The sequence below is a fragment of the Platalea leucorodia genome (genome assembly GCF_965183815.1).
Source record: "Platalea leucorodia genome assembly, chromosome: Z".
NCBI classification, from domain to species: Eukaryota; Metazoa; Chordata; class Aves; order Pelecaniformes; family Threskiornithidae; genus Platalea; species Platalea leucorodia.
This window is the reverse complement of record NC_138858.1, coordinates 87,008,248-87,023,678: the sequence shown is the minus strand read 5'-3', so window position 1 is coordinate 87,023,678 and position 15,431 is coordinate 87,008,248. Positions and strand designations below refer to the sequence as shown.

The 15,431-nt window shown below is 40.5% G+C and overlaps 1 protein-coding gene across 2 annotated transcripts in view; it reads right to left on the bottom strand.

The window, feature by feature from the left end:
• Positions 1–1,077: 1,077 nt before the first annotated feature.
• The window catches only part of RHOBTB3 (Rho related BTB domain containing 3), a 54,819-nt gene continuing 40,465 nt past the window's right edge, over positions 1,078–15,431 (bottom strand). For both annotated transcript variants that reach the window (XM_082337447.1, XM_082337448.1), the window contains exons 7-12: positions 14,124–14,236; positions 12,373–12,484; positions 8,941–9,114; positions 7,604–7,770; positions 6,304–6,400; positions 1,078–2,249 (exon numbers count right to left, since the gene is read on the bottom strand). In XM_082337447.1, coding sequence (XP_082193573.1) covers positions 2,134–2,249; positions 6,304–6,400; positions 7,604–7,770; positions 8,941–9,114; positions 12,373–12,484; positions 14,124–14,236 — 779 coding nt within the window. In that variant the 3' untranslated portion in view covers positions 1,078–2,133. The remainder of the gene's footprint in view (positions 2,250–6,303; positions 6,401–7,603; positions 7,771–8,940; positions 9,115–12,372; positions 12,485–14,123; positions 14,237–15,431) is intronic.

Below are 15,431 nucleotides of genomic sequence, written 5' to 3'. Positions count from 1 at the left end.
GATCAGCTGTGTGGTCATTTTTATTCATGACCTTATGCTTCAAAAAACTCTTAAGTTTTATTCGTATCTATCCAGTTAACTTATGCTTAAATTTTTAGATTTCTACTATAGTGATAGGAAATGACCTCTTTTCACGTTTCATTTCAATATATATTACTTTCCTACTAATTTTTTTCTTTAACGTTTTCAGTTTTCTTTAGTGATCTTGAAAAAGCAATGTAATGCTCTATATTTCGGACTCCGTATATGCAAGATGTAGATAAGTATATCTTGTCTTTCAAAGAACTTTAGGATCTCCAGATGAAAAGTTAAAAATAAAAATGATTTATCATTCTTACATAAAACTAACCTCAGAATTTTGAGCCTGCAGAAGCCAGCCGAGTCACAAGCTCTTTTTTTTTTTTGGTCTGGAAATAGGAAAGGAAATACCCTCTCAACCTCCGCAAAATATTGCTGGGGAAAAAAAAATCCCTACAACTCTAGCATGGAATTTGAAAAGAACAATTTACCTATTAAACCGTATTGAAATATAAAAACAATTCTTATAAGAAAAAAAAAAAAATTCAGCTCCAGCATTATGCTGTTCCATCTTCATCTTACAGCTGCAGCTTCCAGGTACTTTTGAGATGGTCTACTGTAGAAATTGGGGAAACACTAAGTAATTTATTTCAGTGTCTTTTCTTTGTCTTTCTAGGCTCAGACTACATACCAAAATTAAAAGCAGCTAGCAAAGCAGAATTAAATGTACGAGACTGATAATGAAGGGTTTACTTCCTTGATAAGTTTTAACTTACAGAAAAGTATCTATGCTCAGATGAATACCCTTCTGTAAAGGTTGGGTTCATTTTGTCATTAATATTAGTACATATTTCTAAGTTAGCAGCAAAACAAATGAATGATTTAGGTCAAGAACACTCTCAATAGCACCTGCAAGGGTCATCCTAGTCATAATATCCAGAATTTATCTGTTATATCTGAGAAAGAATCCACACAGCCAGAAAATATAATCAGGTTTGTCTCACATGGTGTAGCTTCTAAGCACATGATGATATTTCAATTTAAAGTGAGTCCCCACTGGGGAGGGTCAAGCTCTAAGTCCCATCACAATGGCTGATGTTCCTCATAGGACTGGTGTACCCATGAGGGTCACCTCCCTCCACGACCAGCACATCAGACATTTATGCTGTCAGCTACCAGTGGGGACCTAGGATTACAAGACCCACTTTTCCCAAAAGAGTCACTAGTGCCAGTGAATTTTCTCCCACAAAACCTATGAATGGCTGTCAACACCCTTCCCTTTCCTCCCAGTCCCTACCAGCACTGTATGGATATGCCCCAAGTGGATTTAGCTCTTCCTGACTTTTTTCCTTAGAGTGGAAAATACAATATGACCATACTAACAAAGGTGTTTTACGGATTATTAAAACAGACTTTCTTCTCCTGTTTACTGGGAGGAAAAAGTATTTCATTTTTTATGTATTTGAGAGGCACTAGAGAATATAGTGGTGCACAGACATTTCTCTGGAATTAAAATATCTGCTCGTACGACTGCAAGAGTCTCGGTAAAAGGAACTACAGACTTGACTTGAAGTAGAAAGTGAATAGTTACTAAAATGCTTATTAAGCCTACCCTTTATTTTGCAAACCAAAAGACGCTGCAGTAAACTTTTGCATTCTGAAATATTTAAAGAACTTATGAGTTGGCTTCTCAGCTTCTCTGCACTGCTACTGTGCTTGTACTGTACACAGATTTACAAAAAAATCTGTTTTCAACAGAGGCTGTTTTAGCAGCCAAAAATAAACATGAAAACGACTGTAATAACCAATAAAGAAATTAGAAGGGGGAACAGATTACAGTCATGACACTGTCTTGTACTACGTTTAATCCCCATGGGTGTGAAATCCTTGTGCTTGAAAGAAATCGTCATGATACATTTCTCAATACTTTAAGGAAAAAAGTAGAGTGGTTTATTATCAAAGCAAGGAGCATTAATAAGTGCACTACAGCATGACATACAGTGTTCCAGGGAAGATCAGTATCTGGTTTTGCTCTTGACATGATTTTTATACTCCGTATAATTCCCAGTCTGAGATTTCCCAGACATGATGCACTTTATGTATGTTCAGTCTTCTCTACATTACTATGCAATGGCATTTCTGAGAGTGGACATAGTTCCTGTAATCAGCAAGCCGCTTCAGGTACAAATCAGAAGGCCATCTGTGCATCTCTACAAAATTGCGCTCCTCCACTAAACAAAGCAATAAAGGAATTAAATGTAATATGCAAACATACAGCACCAGAACACAGGCTGCAAAAAGTCCTTTAAAATAGGTTAAAAAACATTAAGGACATAAATACAACTAGAAAAGTAAAGATGAGTGTTGTCCATTTTACCTAGATCTTCCTATAGTACAGGCAGAAGAGTTACCACAGTGTTCCCTTGCTATTAAGTTAGCAATAAATGTTACTTAATAAAATAAATACAAGTCATTAAAGAGAGCAGAGAGATTATCCTAAAGATGAATATTATTTATCCTTAGAAGATAACCAAATGCAGTAGACAAATGTGAGGGTTTTCCTATGCTACAACAGTATTAAGGAGGGTATTTCAGTCCCTATGCCAATAGTTTGTCTCAAGGTCATTACAAAAAGCAAGGTAAGGAGAGCAATTAAGAATTCAGCATGATTTTTATCTTTTCTTCCACGTGTTTTTTGTCACTGACAATCTAACAGAGCTTTTAGCCAAATTATTCAGATGAACACACTTTGCCTTTGCAGAAATACACAGAATACAGATTTTCCCAAGTCAGCCTGCAGCAGAGGTTGCCCAGTCCTTTTAGGGACTCAGACCGAGCCAGAGAGAGATCAACGCACAGCAGAGAAATGTGCAGCTTGGGGAGGGCTGAGGTCAGGGAAATTGCAATAATAACGGCAGCAGGCAGCGCCCTCCTGCTTGCCTTGTGCAAAACGCACGGCTGCTTCTGAAGATTGCAGCTATCGGAAAGCCACAGGGGAGCCACTGCCTCCTGCTGCATCGCCCTCCGTGAACCTTGACGTGACGCTGAATTACAGTGTCCCGAGTAAAAAAGGTCAACCACCCGTAACTGCTGCTGTCTGGGAAGCGTGCTCCCATCAGAATGCGCCTGTGAGTGTTTGTGCCCTGGCAAGCCAGGATGGGACACAACGGTCATTTACCACCCCTGTAATAAAGCAGCTATGAGATGGGCGCTGCCTGCAGAAGTGATGCTGTAGCACTGGAGATGGCCACGGTCCCACCAAGTTTGTCACTTGAGGGTGCAACGTCACTGCCACAGCTCGATATGGGAAGTTTAGGCACAATTTAGCCCTACAGGGCTGGCTGCCCGACTGTATCTTGCATGACTTTAAAACTATGAAGGACTGCCGTCTTAAGATTTTTCCCTCTGTCAAGTTCACAAAATTGTACTTAAGTGTGTCATACAATGCGTGTTGAAGCCTTTTGATTCCATTAGTATGTTCTCTAAATACATTTTCAACATAGGTTTCATTTTCAAAATAAGCCATCCGCGTGGACCTCAGGAAAACTCGCAGCCCTACAGCTGAGCAGCCACTGAATCACAACAGCAGTGTGGAGCAGTGCTGGGAACTGCAAGCAGTGTCCCAAAAGCAGAAGTGTTTTCCTGGCAGCGGGGGAATTTGGGAGGGAGTGAAGGAGGGAGGGAGGGCGGGAGGGTGGAAGAATGTGGCCAGCTTTGTCAGTGAAACAACAGAGTGAAAGCAGAAACTGATTTCCCAGCAGGAGGGGGATTGGTAGGATTAGGAGCAAGAAAAAGCACAGAAAGTGGAAGCAAATTTCCAGGCTGAAGAAGAATGGTGTGAGGTTTGCCAGCGAGAGAAGTCAGCGAGCGGAAGCAGGAGGTAATTTCCCAGCAGTAGAGGGACGGGGGAGCATCCCCACAGCACTGTCCCCCATTAGTGGGGACAAAGGGGTGCTGCTGAGGACAGGGTGACAGAAGGCGGCTTGTCTTTGCCGCTGCTGGGGTCTGGGGCATTTACGGTGATGTTCACCAGCTCTGCTCACCAAGCTGGTCGTGCAGGATGAAGAACAATCATCCCCTCCGTGCTCTCTTGGAAGCTCTCACCAGTAACACGTTACTTCCCTTGCCCATGACAGCCAGAGGAATGCTTCTGGTTTTTGCCTCGGCTTGCACCTTAGGCACTCCCTTCGTGGGGATGCCAGCCGTCCTGAGGCACCCACGGTGCAGGCAGGCTCCCTGCCGCGGCCCGCTCTTGCAGCAAGGTCTCCTCGGTACCAGAAAGCGCCGCGGCGTGGTCCTCCGAGGGCTGGTCACGGAGCACTGCTTGTGTGCAGCCCTGGGAGGGACGGAGGCAGACGTCTGGGAGAGGACCGTGCCCAGCCATCTCCCCATCTCCAGTGCAGGCAAAGGAGAACCGTGCGGGTGGGATAAGGGCTGGGAGTGAGTGGAGCAGGGGTGGCTCCTTTGGGACATTCACCGATAAGGGGATGTGAGGGGTCAGCAGAAGAGCTGGCTGAGATCAAGAAATCCAGGACAAAGAAGGAAAGGGCAAGAGGGAGGATAAACCAAAATGCTGTGTGTCCCTTGGGCTGCCATTGCCAGCCTTTCTATGGGGTACGGTGCACATTGTGGTACCCTTTTCCTTCAAGTCAATCCCCAGGTGCTTTCCAAATCGGCCAGCCGGGTATCTATCACCCGCCACAGACTTCAGAAATATCATCTGACAGCCAACAGTTTTAGTACTGCTCTGCATCAGCCCTGGATGGTCCACAAGTGGTGGAAGCATGGAGGAAACTCCAGGTGATGGCACAGCAGACATTTGGCGTGATGATATTGTACAGCTCCTCCCTGAGTTATTTGGGCGCTGTCAGAGTACACGCTGACAAGTGCTGATAAGTGATGCTTCTCAGAAGCATCCATAAGTTTCACGGCAGGCTCATGCGCAGCCTGATATCCATCAGAATAACTGCAACATGGAGACAGAAGCTCTATTATTATTACTTTCTGCAGCAGAAAAAAAAAAGAACATTTAATAAGTGATATTGAGAATTGATATTCCACTGGGGAACTGGAAAACGGGCAAGTAGATGTGCCTAGATTGAGCCCTGCGGTGACCCTAAGCCATCACATCTCTCTGGTCTCCTGTCTCACCAATGGGAAGTCAGAGGCAGCTCCCACCTTCACCAAATGGAGACAACCACCTGATTCCTGCAGCTTCAAGAGAATCTCAGGGTGGTTGAGCCTGAAGCCCTGTCATGAGGAAGATGCCACAAAGTGTTATCAAACACACCCTGACACCTGAACCAGCAGGAAGGGAAGCAAAGCGAGTCCACTGTGGACTGAACCCACTGGTGGGTGACCTGCTCTTTCACGTTTAGTCCGGATCGGGCTATACAAAACGGACATTTCAGAAGATGCACAGATGAGCCACTGGAAGATGAATTCCAGGTCCAAACAAAGCAGGGAGGACCTAGCTCTCCTTTCTTTGCTCATAACGATTACAAAGTCATCCGACATCACACATACATATATGAGCCTTGCCAATGAAGAAAGAGGACCTTCAATGTATTTTGGACCAAACAGAGCTTCAGCTCACTGATAAGAAAAATCCCCTTCTGGAATACACTGGCCCCATACCAATGGTCTCAATATGAACCATGGGTCAAAGAGATGCACTCATCAAGATCACCTTCAGCAGCGTGATGAAAAATCTCAAAGGCAATGAGCAAAACTTTCTAGAGTTACATGTCAGGAAACAAATATACTGTTTCGGAAAATTAATATGAGTTCCCTGGAAGAACATGGGCTTATTTACTTGAATGGACATCATTATTTATTTGATTTCATGAGATCTGCTGGAGAGTACTGTGAGAATCCTATTTTCCTCAAAGAAAACCCCAGCCCTTAAAGAGCAGGTATTAGAAGTGACTCATTACCTTGATTAAAATGTACAAACTAAACAAAATTATATACATAAGGTGGAGGGGTTGACACATGATGACCAAACTGCCCTAGTCGATTCAATTATGGGTGGGAACCTGGCCATCAGCGCAGGGACCAAAAGACAAGGGAAGTGGTTGCTGGCTATGCTGCTCTTCACTTGTCACATGCTGGTCCCACAGTAAGGGTGGTAAACCATCCACCTCAAACAGACTCTGGACTGGACTAGACTGTATAGCCTAAAGAAGTCCTAATCGTCTTCTCATGCAGTAGCAATCTTGTCCAGTACCTCACTTAAGCAGAACTGTAAAACATTTCTTGTTTTAAAAGTAATTGATAAATTACCTGAAAGATCTTGAAATTCAGGCTTTTGACTGAAGATGAGGTAGTTAGTGGCAATAAAATGAAGAAGCCATGTTGAAAGACAATCAGAATTGTGAAACTGTGAGAATAAAGGAAACACAAACAACACTTAATGCTACCATGTCTAAAACACAACCACACCTCGCATATCAAAATATTTCAGATTTCTGCTGTCAAGACAGCAGTTTACTAAATAAAGTTTTGACTGTAGGAGATAACGAAGCAAAAGTCAATCAAAGGTAAGGTGCATGACATGTTGGTTTTGTTGTCTTCTTTTTCTCCACAAAATCCTGTTCATATAAGACAATATCTTGCTTAAGACTTGTAAACAACTCAGTTTTTATTTTCCTCTTGTTTTCCAAATCTGTCTTTACTGTCTCTCTCTCTTCTTCAGCCTCTAATCTTTTCTTTTCATACTTTTTATGCATTTCACTCAATATTCTATCAGTTTAGATCTCCTTTGCCACTTGCATATAATACAATTTTCTTTTTGTCTAAAAGAAGGAGTAGTGCAGCTTCACTTGCCTGAAACACATCTTTTCTGGCAGAAGTTGCAATTAAGCTGAATTACTGCAATGTGTCCCTTCGGCTGGGGCTGCACGACTAGAAGGCGCGTCCCCTGGGTGGTGGATAGGGGATCCCTCTCTGGAGGGTGCACCGGATAAAATTGAAGAAGGTGCCGCGAACCAACACAGCCTAAGGGAAGGCCACCCTGACAGAAAAACCACTGGCCCTCCAAGTCATGGGGGTTGGGCAGGAGGCCAACTACCTCCTCCCGGAAAAAAAAAAAAAAAAGTTGCAGAAACGACGAGTATCAACTCGAGATGGAGACGGAGAAAATCAGTAATGAAGTGAGGAGGAGGAGATGGAACTGGATCGGTCATGTCTTGAGGAAAAACCAACAGAAGACTGCACTGTGGCCCTTGGGACTCCAGAGCACGCAGCCGCAGACCGATCGAAGTGGAAGAACGATGTTCGCGCCTTGTGTGCCTCCTGGCACTGAGAGAATTCAGATCAGACTGCAATGTGTCTTTGATGAAGGAAATCACAGAGATTATGGTGTGACTGCACATTCTGCAATAAAAGGCTGAAGAAGGCCTTATTTTAGCCAACCTTGTGCCACTAGATACCCCTAATCAATAGACTGTATATCAGTGTTTGTCCTTGGGAATGGAAACTATTAAGATCTTAAAAATCTTAACAATTATGTTTTAAAAACAAACAAACCCCCCACTAATCAGAGTCAACATATAGATTCTTATTTAATACATACAACACGTACCTTAGCTTTTTTGAGCAAGCTAACAATACTGAGACTTGTGGATGCCAGTTCCCTGCTAGGCATGCTCTGAAGCTGCGTGATAATGTAAAGCTCACAAATATGCTGGAGTCTCATTACTTGGTACATCTCTGCACAGATCAAGAGAGACATAGCTTGGAGAATACTGGCTGAAAAACAAGAAAACAGAAGTTACAGGTGGTTTACTTTTTTGACAGGATCACCAAAGCCAGTTCTCACAGAGAGTTTTAACACTTTTTAAACACCTAACAATAAAGACAAAATCAAACTGAGGCTGATCACCTTCTTTCATTTTTCATTATTATCATTATAAGTTTTCTACATTATTTTCTTTTTCCAGAAAAACTAAGTAATTAACAGGAAAAGAGTAGTTAGTACTTTTTAGAAGGCAAGTGTAATAAATTGTAGTCAATATCCTATATCTTGAGGATGTTGAGTCAAGTGCTCCTGGTCTATTTAAAGTAAGTGATTTCTAACTTCTCTTTCAAAAAAGAACCTCTATGATACATGTACGAGAAAATATAGTGAAAAGGCTAAAGAGAAAATGGAGCAAAGGTATTTTTAAAAAAATGTGATATGGTGGTTGCATATTTAAACTGATGGACAAGGAAATGTTAGACTGAAAAGAGAAACATATGGAAAACCTAAGAATAAGGTAGAATTATTTGAAAAGAAAATGAAAGCAAAAATACATATCATACCATCATTCATTCATTCATTCATTCTATCAAAAGAAAATTATCTGTATTTAAATCATATTTCATATTTAGTATGTAGATTTTCTTCTCATTAAAGAACACAAAGGTTAAGACACAAAGAATACTTTAGCTTAATTTTTCTTGCCAAATACTCCAGTTGACACTTTTTTTCTGGTTTTGCATACAAATAAGATATCCATGTGTATAAAAAAGTTATTCTTGCAATTTAAACCTGTTTGTATTAAAATTAACAAAATATATGCTAAACAAAATGACAATTTTTAAATAAAACCCAGAATTAAGATTAGAAAGCAATATTATTTTGATATAGAAATAAAATTCCAAATATTGTAATGGACCAGAAATTAAATTTCATAGTTTTTCGAGTCTTGCTATGTAAGCACAAAACAGTGATATTTGTTGTGCCTCCAGTTGATTTTACTCAAATAAGATTGATTTGCATTTTTATTGTACCAAATGAACAAGTTCTCTTTCTTGAGACATTATCCATGAAAATATTGGCATTTTTCAATGAAATAAATGCTGCTACATTGCTTTCTATAAATGCCCCACTGTGGAAAAATGAGTAACAGATACATGTGTATTTTTAAATTTTCTTACCTGGGCAGCAGGAGTCGGTATAAAGATACTCTAGAAAGGAGAGGAAAGTGTCTTTGGAAACCCCATACACTGGAACCAGAATACTATTTGCTTCTAGATAATTACCATTAAACATAGCTGCCATTACCTCACAGCGAGCTACCAGAACTGCTCTGTGGGCTGGTACAGTTGCACCTGCAGGTTGCAAGACAGAATACATGATCATTTTAAATACACTGTAATGTCTTGATTTTAAAGCTCATATTTTCTTAGAAGGCCTTCATTTCACTGAACATGATTTAAAACAATTTTAGCATGCTTCAAATTAACAGTATCCAACTGATAATTAACGATCCGCTCACTTTATACCAGATGTTTACACCTGCCTAGCAGCCACCAGCAAACAAAGAAATACCAAATTTATTATGACAACCTGCTCCCAACACCAGGTGCTCCAAATAGGGCAAAATTTTATCAGTCAAAACCAGGCTTTCAACTACTTTAAAATCTGACACCACTGGAGTTACACCAGTTTACACTAACTGAACCTCTGGCCCATTGCATAAATATGCAGTGCTGTGAATTATTATGCAAATGAGTAATTTGTGTTCATCAGTAGTCCCATTGGTAATGAATGTGTGTTCCAGAGCCAACCTTTCACATAACCACATAGAGAAAGGCAAATTATCACAGCTGAAATTCCATTAAATCCATTAAGTAAGTATGAATTTAACCAGATTAAGTATTTTGACTAAGCGAATTTCCTGATGGGTGTCTTACGAAAATAATGTTGACAAATTTTTCTAGAAAGTTTTCCATTTTGTAATATTTGAAGTGAATCATTTACTTTACTACAGCATTTGTAAGACCTAGTAAGGTTAACAGCCCAGCACAGTAGAGGTCTTTCAGGCTCTTAATGAAAATGTTGATAGCCTGAGCTGCCAGTGCTGACACTCAGACTTCTGCAGAGTCCAGCTGAACTCGACAGTCCTGTGTGCAAGAAAGTGCCAAACAAGACAGAACAGCAACCAAAGACAGAATGAGAACTCACAGTCAGATATGTTTTAATCAAAATAATAAATAGATCAACTGTCATGCAAGATAAATATACCGTAAATACTCATATAGAAGTGACTGTCTTAATTTCCTCCTTAACCACAACCCTGCCACCTGCCTAATTCCTTGAAGACATCTGGCACTTTTTCATTTTTGTTCTATTTCTATTCACCTGTGCTTCTATTCCGAATTCTCTAAGCTGCATACAAAATGTATATATTTCTATAGAGAGAGAACACATATCAATGGTATTATATATTTATGCACGTAACATGAGCAATACATGATGCAGACGTGATGTAAGATACGCCTGCAGTTTTGTATGTGCATGCAATTGGATATTTACCTACTAATTAGGAGGTTCAGTCACATTATGAGTCTTTACACAGACATAATGGGCTCCCATTTTCAATAGCTCCCAAGTACTTTTGTAAGCTAGAAAGCTCAAAGCAACCCCCAATATTCAAGGAATTAGTTAAAAATGTATTTGTCTGATCAAGACTAAAGCCTTCAGTTTCTCTTAGTAATTATTTAATTTTAGTACAGTTATTGTGGCTGATGAATTAGAGAAAAAGGCTTGGAAGATTTATCAAGAATTAGGAAAAACAGTTCCATTTTAGAAGTGGATAAGCACACTTTTTAAAAAATATTTGTCAACCCATTCGGCAGTAATTTTTTTTCTGTAAAATATCTAGTGGTGGTATGGTTTCATCAACTTCCCACAAAGCCTCTCTCAGGAGTGGGACACTGAGATGAATTGTTCATGTCGTTAAACTCAGCATCAGTATTTTGTTCTCATTTTCAAAGAGCTTTTTGTTTTTTCTGCATATTAAACAGAACATCTAGAAAGAATCTGCTTGTCCTCATGTGCTTATGTTTGAGGGATTAATGTTTCATATTTGGCTCTGAGATTTAAAGCTGAAAATAATTAAACAATTGTCTAATCCTAAAAGACCATTTCTACATGAAGGGTGGGCATTGACAAATCGAGAAAATCATTAGCATTTAAAAAACATCTCACTCTTACTCTCACAAAAGGATGCGACACTTCCCCCGCCCCGCCCCCCCCCCCCCCCCCCCGTATCTTTATTTATATGGGTGCACTTAATTTCCAGAAAAAATCAACCGTGACACTGCAGCATATTCGTGCACCCAAGCACAGTGTTGCAGACAAAAAGGGAACAAAAGACGGTTTCACCGATGCGGCTCCTGCCTGTGCCTTTGCCAAGGAGCACTCAGCATCTTTGTGAGCAGACCTATGTAACACCACCAACAACCTTTGTAACTTAACAGCCTATTACAGGCAAGTCAGCATGAAAAGCCAGCCTCTGTTCCCCCAAATATTTTTAATCCTGGCCACAAAGAGGACTAAACAATTACCATCATCTCCACAGACTTTTTAAAAAAAAAAAACAAAAACAAAAAAACCCAAAAAAACCAACAAAACCAAACAAGCAATAATTTAGATGTTTCTTTTCAAACTTGTAGGGTTAAGCAATAGGCTGGTCTAACCTAGGCACCTGCAAGGCTGAAGGTTGCTTTCATAAGGAGTCACCTGTCATACAGAAGTTGCAGAGACCTGTGACAGAAACATGAAGATCGGTAGGGGAGCATCTAGAAGGGCAGTAAAACACAGCAGATGTTGATGGCACCTAGATTAGCAGGTCATCAAAACCCCAGCACATATACATGCATTTCTAGGGATGCCCACGTTGGGGGCAGAAGGGCAGTGAATAAAGGCTAAGGAGGCACAGGAGTGGGACACAAGTCCCTGTCAGTTTCTGGAGGGCAGAGAAAGGCACATCCACAGCCAGCACCAGCCTGACACGGACAGAGGGAAGGTGGTCAGGAGTCAATAACCAGCATCTCTGGTCTTTTCACTGAGGGCAATGAGTGTCGACATGGCCACTGGAGTCCATGCCTCTCTGAGATTTAATGTTGGGCAGAGCCCTCGGATACATCCCAGTGCTTGTGCAGGTGGGAACGTGAGCGAGATAAATAGGTTTTAAATTAAAATCACCGTCCCCCGTGATGCAATCCCTGGTTTAGCCTTGTTACCTTGGTGCTATGCCATTGCAGGAGCCTTTCCCGCAGCACATCCCTCATTTTGTTAAGCCTCTGAGGGGTGCATGTGAATCAGGAAGGCACAATGTCTACCATAACAGGCAGAGGACATTTGTACAGGCTCAGCCCTGATAAACCATGTTGAGAGGTGACATCCACAGGGACAAGTGTTCTAAGAAAAAACTGCTTTCCACAGTGATAGCAAAACATACACATTTTCTTAGTTTTGATGCATCAGAAAATACAGTCATGTCCGTTTCCCACTCTTCTGCAGACTGGATAAATGCTGGAGGCACAGTGGTGCCCATGTCAACAGAAGCAAAGGTACCATACCTTGTATTTTGAAGATGACATCAGCTAGGACAGGCGTATTAAAGAATAGCCTGAGAGAAGTATTATACAGCTGTTTTATCTGGTGAGATCTGCAGTCCTTTACAGTGTTTAGCTGCAAAATAAATTATTAATAAAACACGTTCATGTATAGTTGCCCACAGAATAAAAGATTGCAAGACATCATTTATATGGGGAAACTTAAAAACAGCCTTTTGCTTCCTGCTTTATACTCTTTTGCTAATGCTACTCACCTGTGCCTCTCGCACGCACAATCCTCTGCAATCACCTTTGTCATTTATTTTCCTGTTTCCCACAGTGCAGCAGCTCCAAGGCGTCTCTGTCTCCTATACTTACACCCCAGCTCTCGCCTTGGTACTCTCTGACCTGTGACAAAACTCCCTCATCCAGCACCTCTGGGCAGGTTTGACTGCATCATGAATTTTCTGGACTCCAAACTTTTTCATACATGCCCTGTTCAGACCCAAGGCTGCAGAAACACAAGGTTTGAGGGCTCTGGGGGAGCACTGACAGGACACACGTCCACCCCCCGGTGCAATGCCATGTACAGATGCAAGGCAGCCAAACAGTTTGCGTTTCTTGATATTGCCCTGATATTGTCTCTGCAGAGGCAGAGGGAGCTCACAGGCTGAAACACAGACTTCTCTTACAATAACCTGGGCATGACCCTCCAAAACTCAGTACTTCCAGTTAGTTTTTCAGTTTTGTTTTTCTTACTTTAAAAATGGAATATAAAGCTACCAAAAGGAACAACATCAAAATCATATTGCTAGACTGTGATAAGTGAAATTCAGATGAGGTTGAATTTATGGTTAAAATTTTAGACACTTTACATAATTATTTTTTATCAAGAAAATAACAATTCTTTTCTAGTCCTCATGTCTTTGAAGAAAAACTTTTAAATGTGAAATAAAAGTATCCCAAAGACATAACTAAACACCAGAAGAAACAACAACAACTCAGACTTATTATCTTAAAAGTTTTCAGGACTTTCTAAGATCAATCCTATGAATGTTTTAGCTATGGACAGTTAGGACTGGGAAGTCTATAGCTGAGTGATCAGAAGCTTAAAACAGCTAAGAAATTTTTTGATTTTTATATTATGTTTTCTCAAGACAGTCCAAGATGATTTCCCATTTAAATTGACAGAAATACTTTGTGCAAGTTCTATAGTATCAGGGAATGTATAAGCTCTATGAGCAAACGTCTGCTAAAACTAATTCTATATTGTAACTTTTTATTAACATAATAATGTGACATAAATTACATTTTACTGTGAAGTCATCTGCTGAGTTAAATATATTGAGCTATAGACAGATTCCCACATCACAACACTTATAAGAGAAACTAACTCTCCCGATCTACTGCAGAAACATAACTTTTGGTGTATATTCAGGAAAGCAAAGCTTTCCTGGGCAGCCTCTATTAGATGAGAATTAGGAACACATAATCATATTGTTAGACAATGTGCAAAGCTGTGAATATGAGTAATCCTTTTGGGATACCTACTTGTGTGCTTTTTACCAATTTCAGTAATTCTGCACATTACATCAAACATCTCTGTGTTTCTATTTTGTACGTGCCTATGAACAACTCACTGATAAAGTAATGAAAGCTGTGTAAGCCAAAGTGAGTTTAAAACAAAGACTGACAAAGAAACCTTGTCTACAAAACCATTTCCCAAGAACTTAAGTAACTAATACTAACAGTTACCACAAGAGAGTTAGATGTACCTTCCCTGGAGTTTTCAGGATACATTTAACTTTCTCAAGCACATGTTCAGTTTTTTCTGGATCCTTCAATTTCTTTTTTATATCCTCTTCTAATCGTTCCCACTGGAAAGCACCTGTCACAAGACCAGGTAAAGTTGGATTATAAATCAACAAGGCACAGTCCTTAGCAGGTAGAGAAAAGATGATATCAATGCCAAACAGATCCTGCAGCAACTATAGTTTTTGCACATAAATCAGCCAGATCTTTGTGCTTAGGAAGGGCAGGATGCAACTCTTGCACAATAAAACTTCCATGGTAGATTTACATGAATGCAATCAAGTACAGACAGATCAGGGCATCTCCCTTGCTTTGAAAATCAATTCCTGGATTCCTCTCAGTTCAATCACTACATACTGCAAGTAGTCATTCAGAAAAAAATCCTGAATGTTTCAATATTTATGGAAGTTCTTTAGCTTCTGCTCATATTGCCAGTTGCATTGCTTTGCAGGTGTCTGACCCAGAAAAGCTTCATGCACAGTTATATTCTGTACACTGGTAGCTAAAAACAGCACAAACTTTGCAGTGGAATTTCTTTTTTTCTCATTTTAAGAGTCAAACCCATGCTATTCTCTTAGGTGTCTCATAGCTTTCTTGGAAAAACTAAAAGTGTTGACCAGCATTAAAACATAGTTTATCCTTGCACACTTTGCTGGAGTAAGTCTCAAAGACACCATGGGGCTTTTTGGCAACTTTCCGCTCTGATCCGCAGGGCGATGCAGCCATGAAGAGTCAGAGACGGATAAAGCTCAGGATAAAGCACAAGTCAGCACAGCCCTGAAGGCACTCTGCTGCAGAAAAGGCTGAAACAGCACATACAGCATACAGCGTCTTTAGCTCTATAAACTCCCATGTATACCATATGGATGGCAAGTGTCTATAACCTCACGGGCATAACATCATGGTCCTGAAAGGCTGAAAACGATGACACTGCCTCATGATCTGATCTCTTCTCAGCCTATGCCTTAAACATCTTTGAAAGACCTCGTCATCTCTCAAAGGTACTAAACAGTGCAATGATTTTTGGCAATGCCCTTCAGGTTGGGAGCTGTGACTTACAGCAGAGTTTCAACTACAACTGTACAAAGTTTCCCATCTCTTGGTTGACATAAGCAAAAGTAAAACTAATACACAGAAGGCAGCAGACACACTTATCTTTCACTGGCTGAAATTCCAGGTTTAATCCTCTATTCATGTCACCAATAAATAAAAAAATCAATCCATTCACACTGAAAAACTTCTGTATCTGTTCTTTATGTTTGACTCTGGTT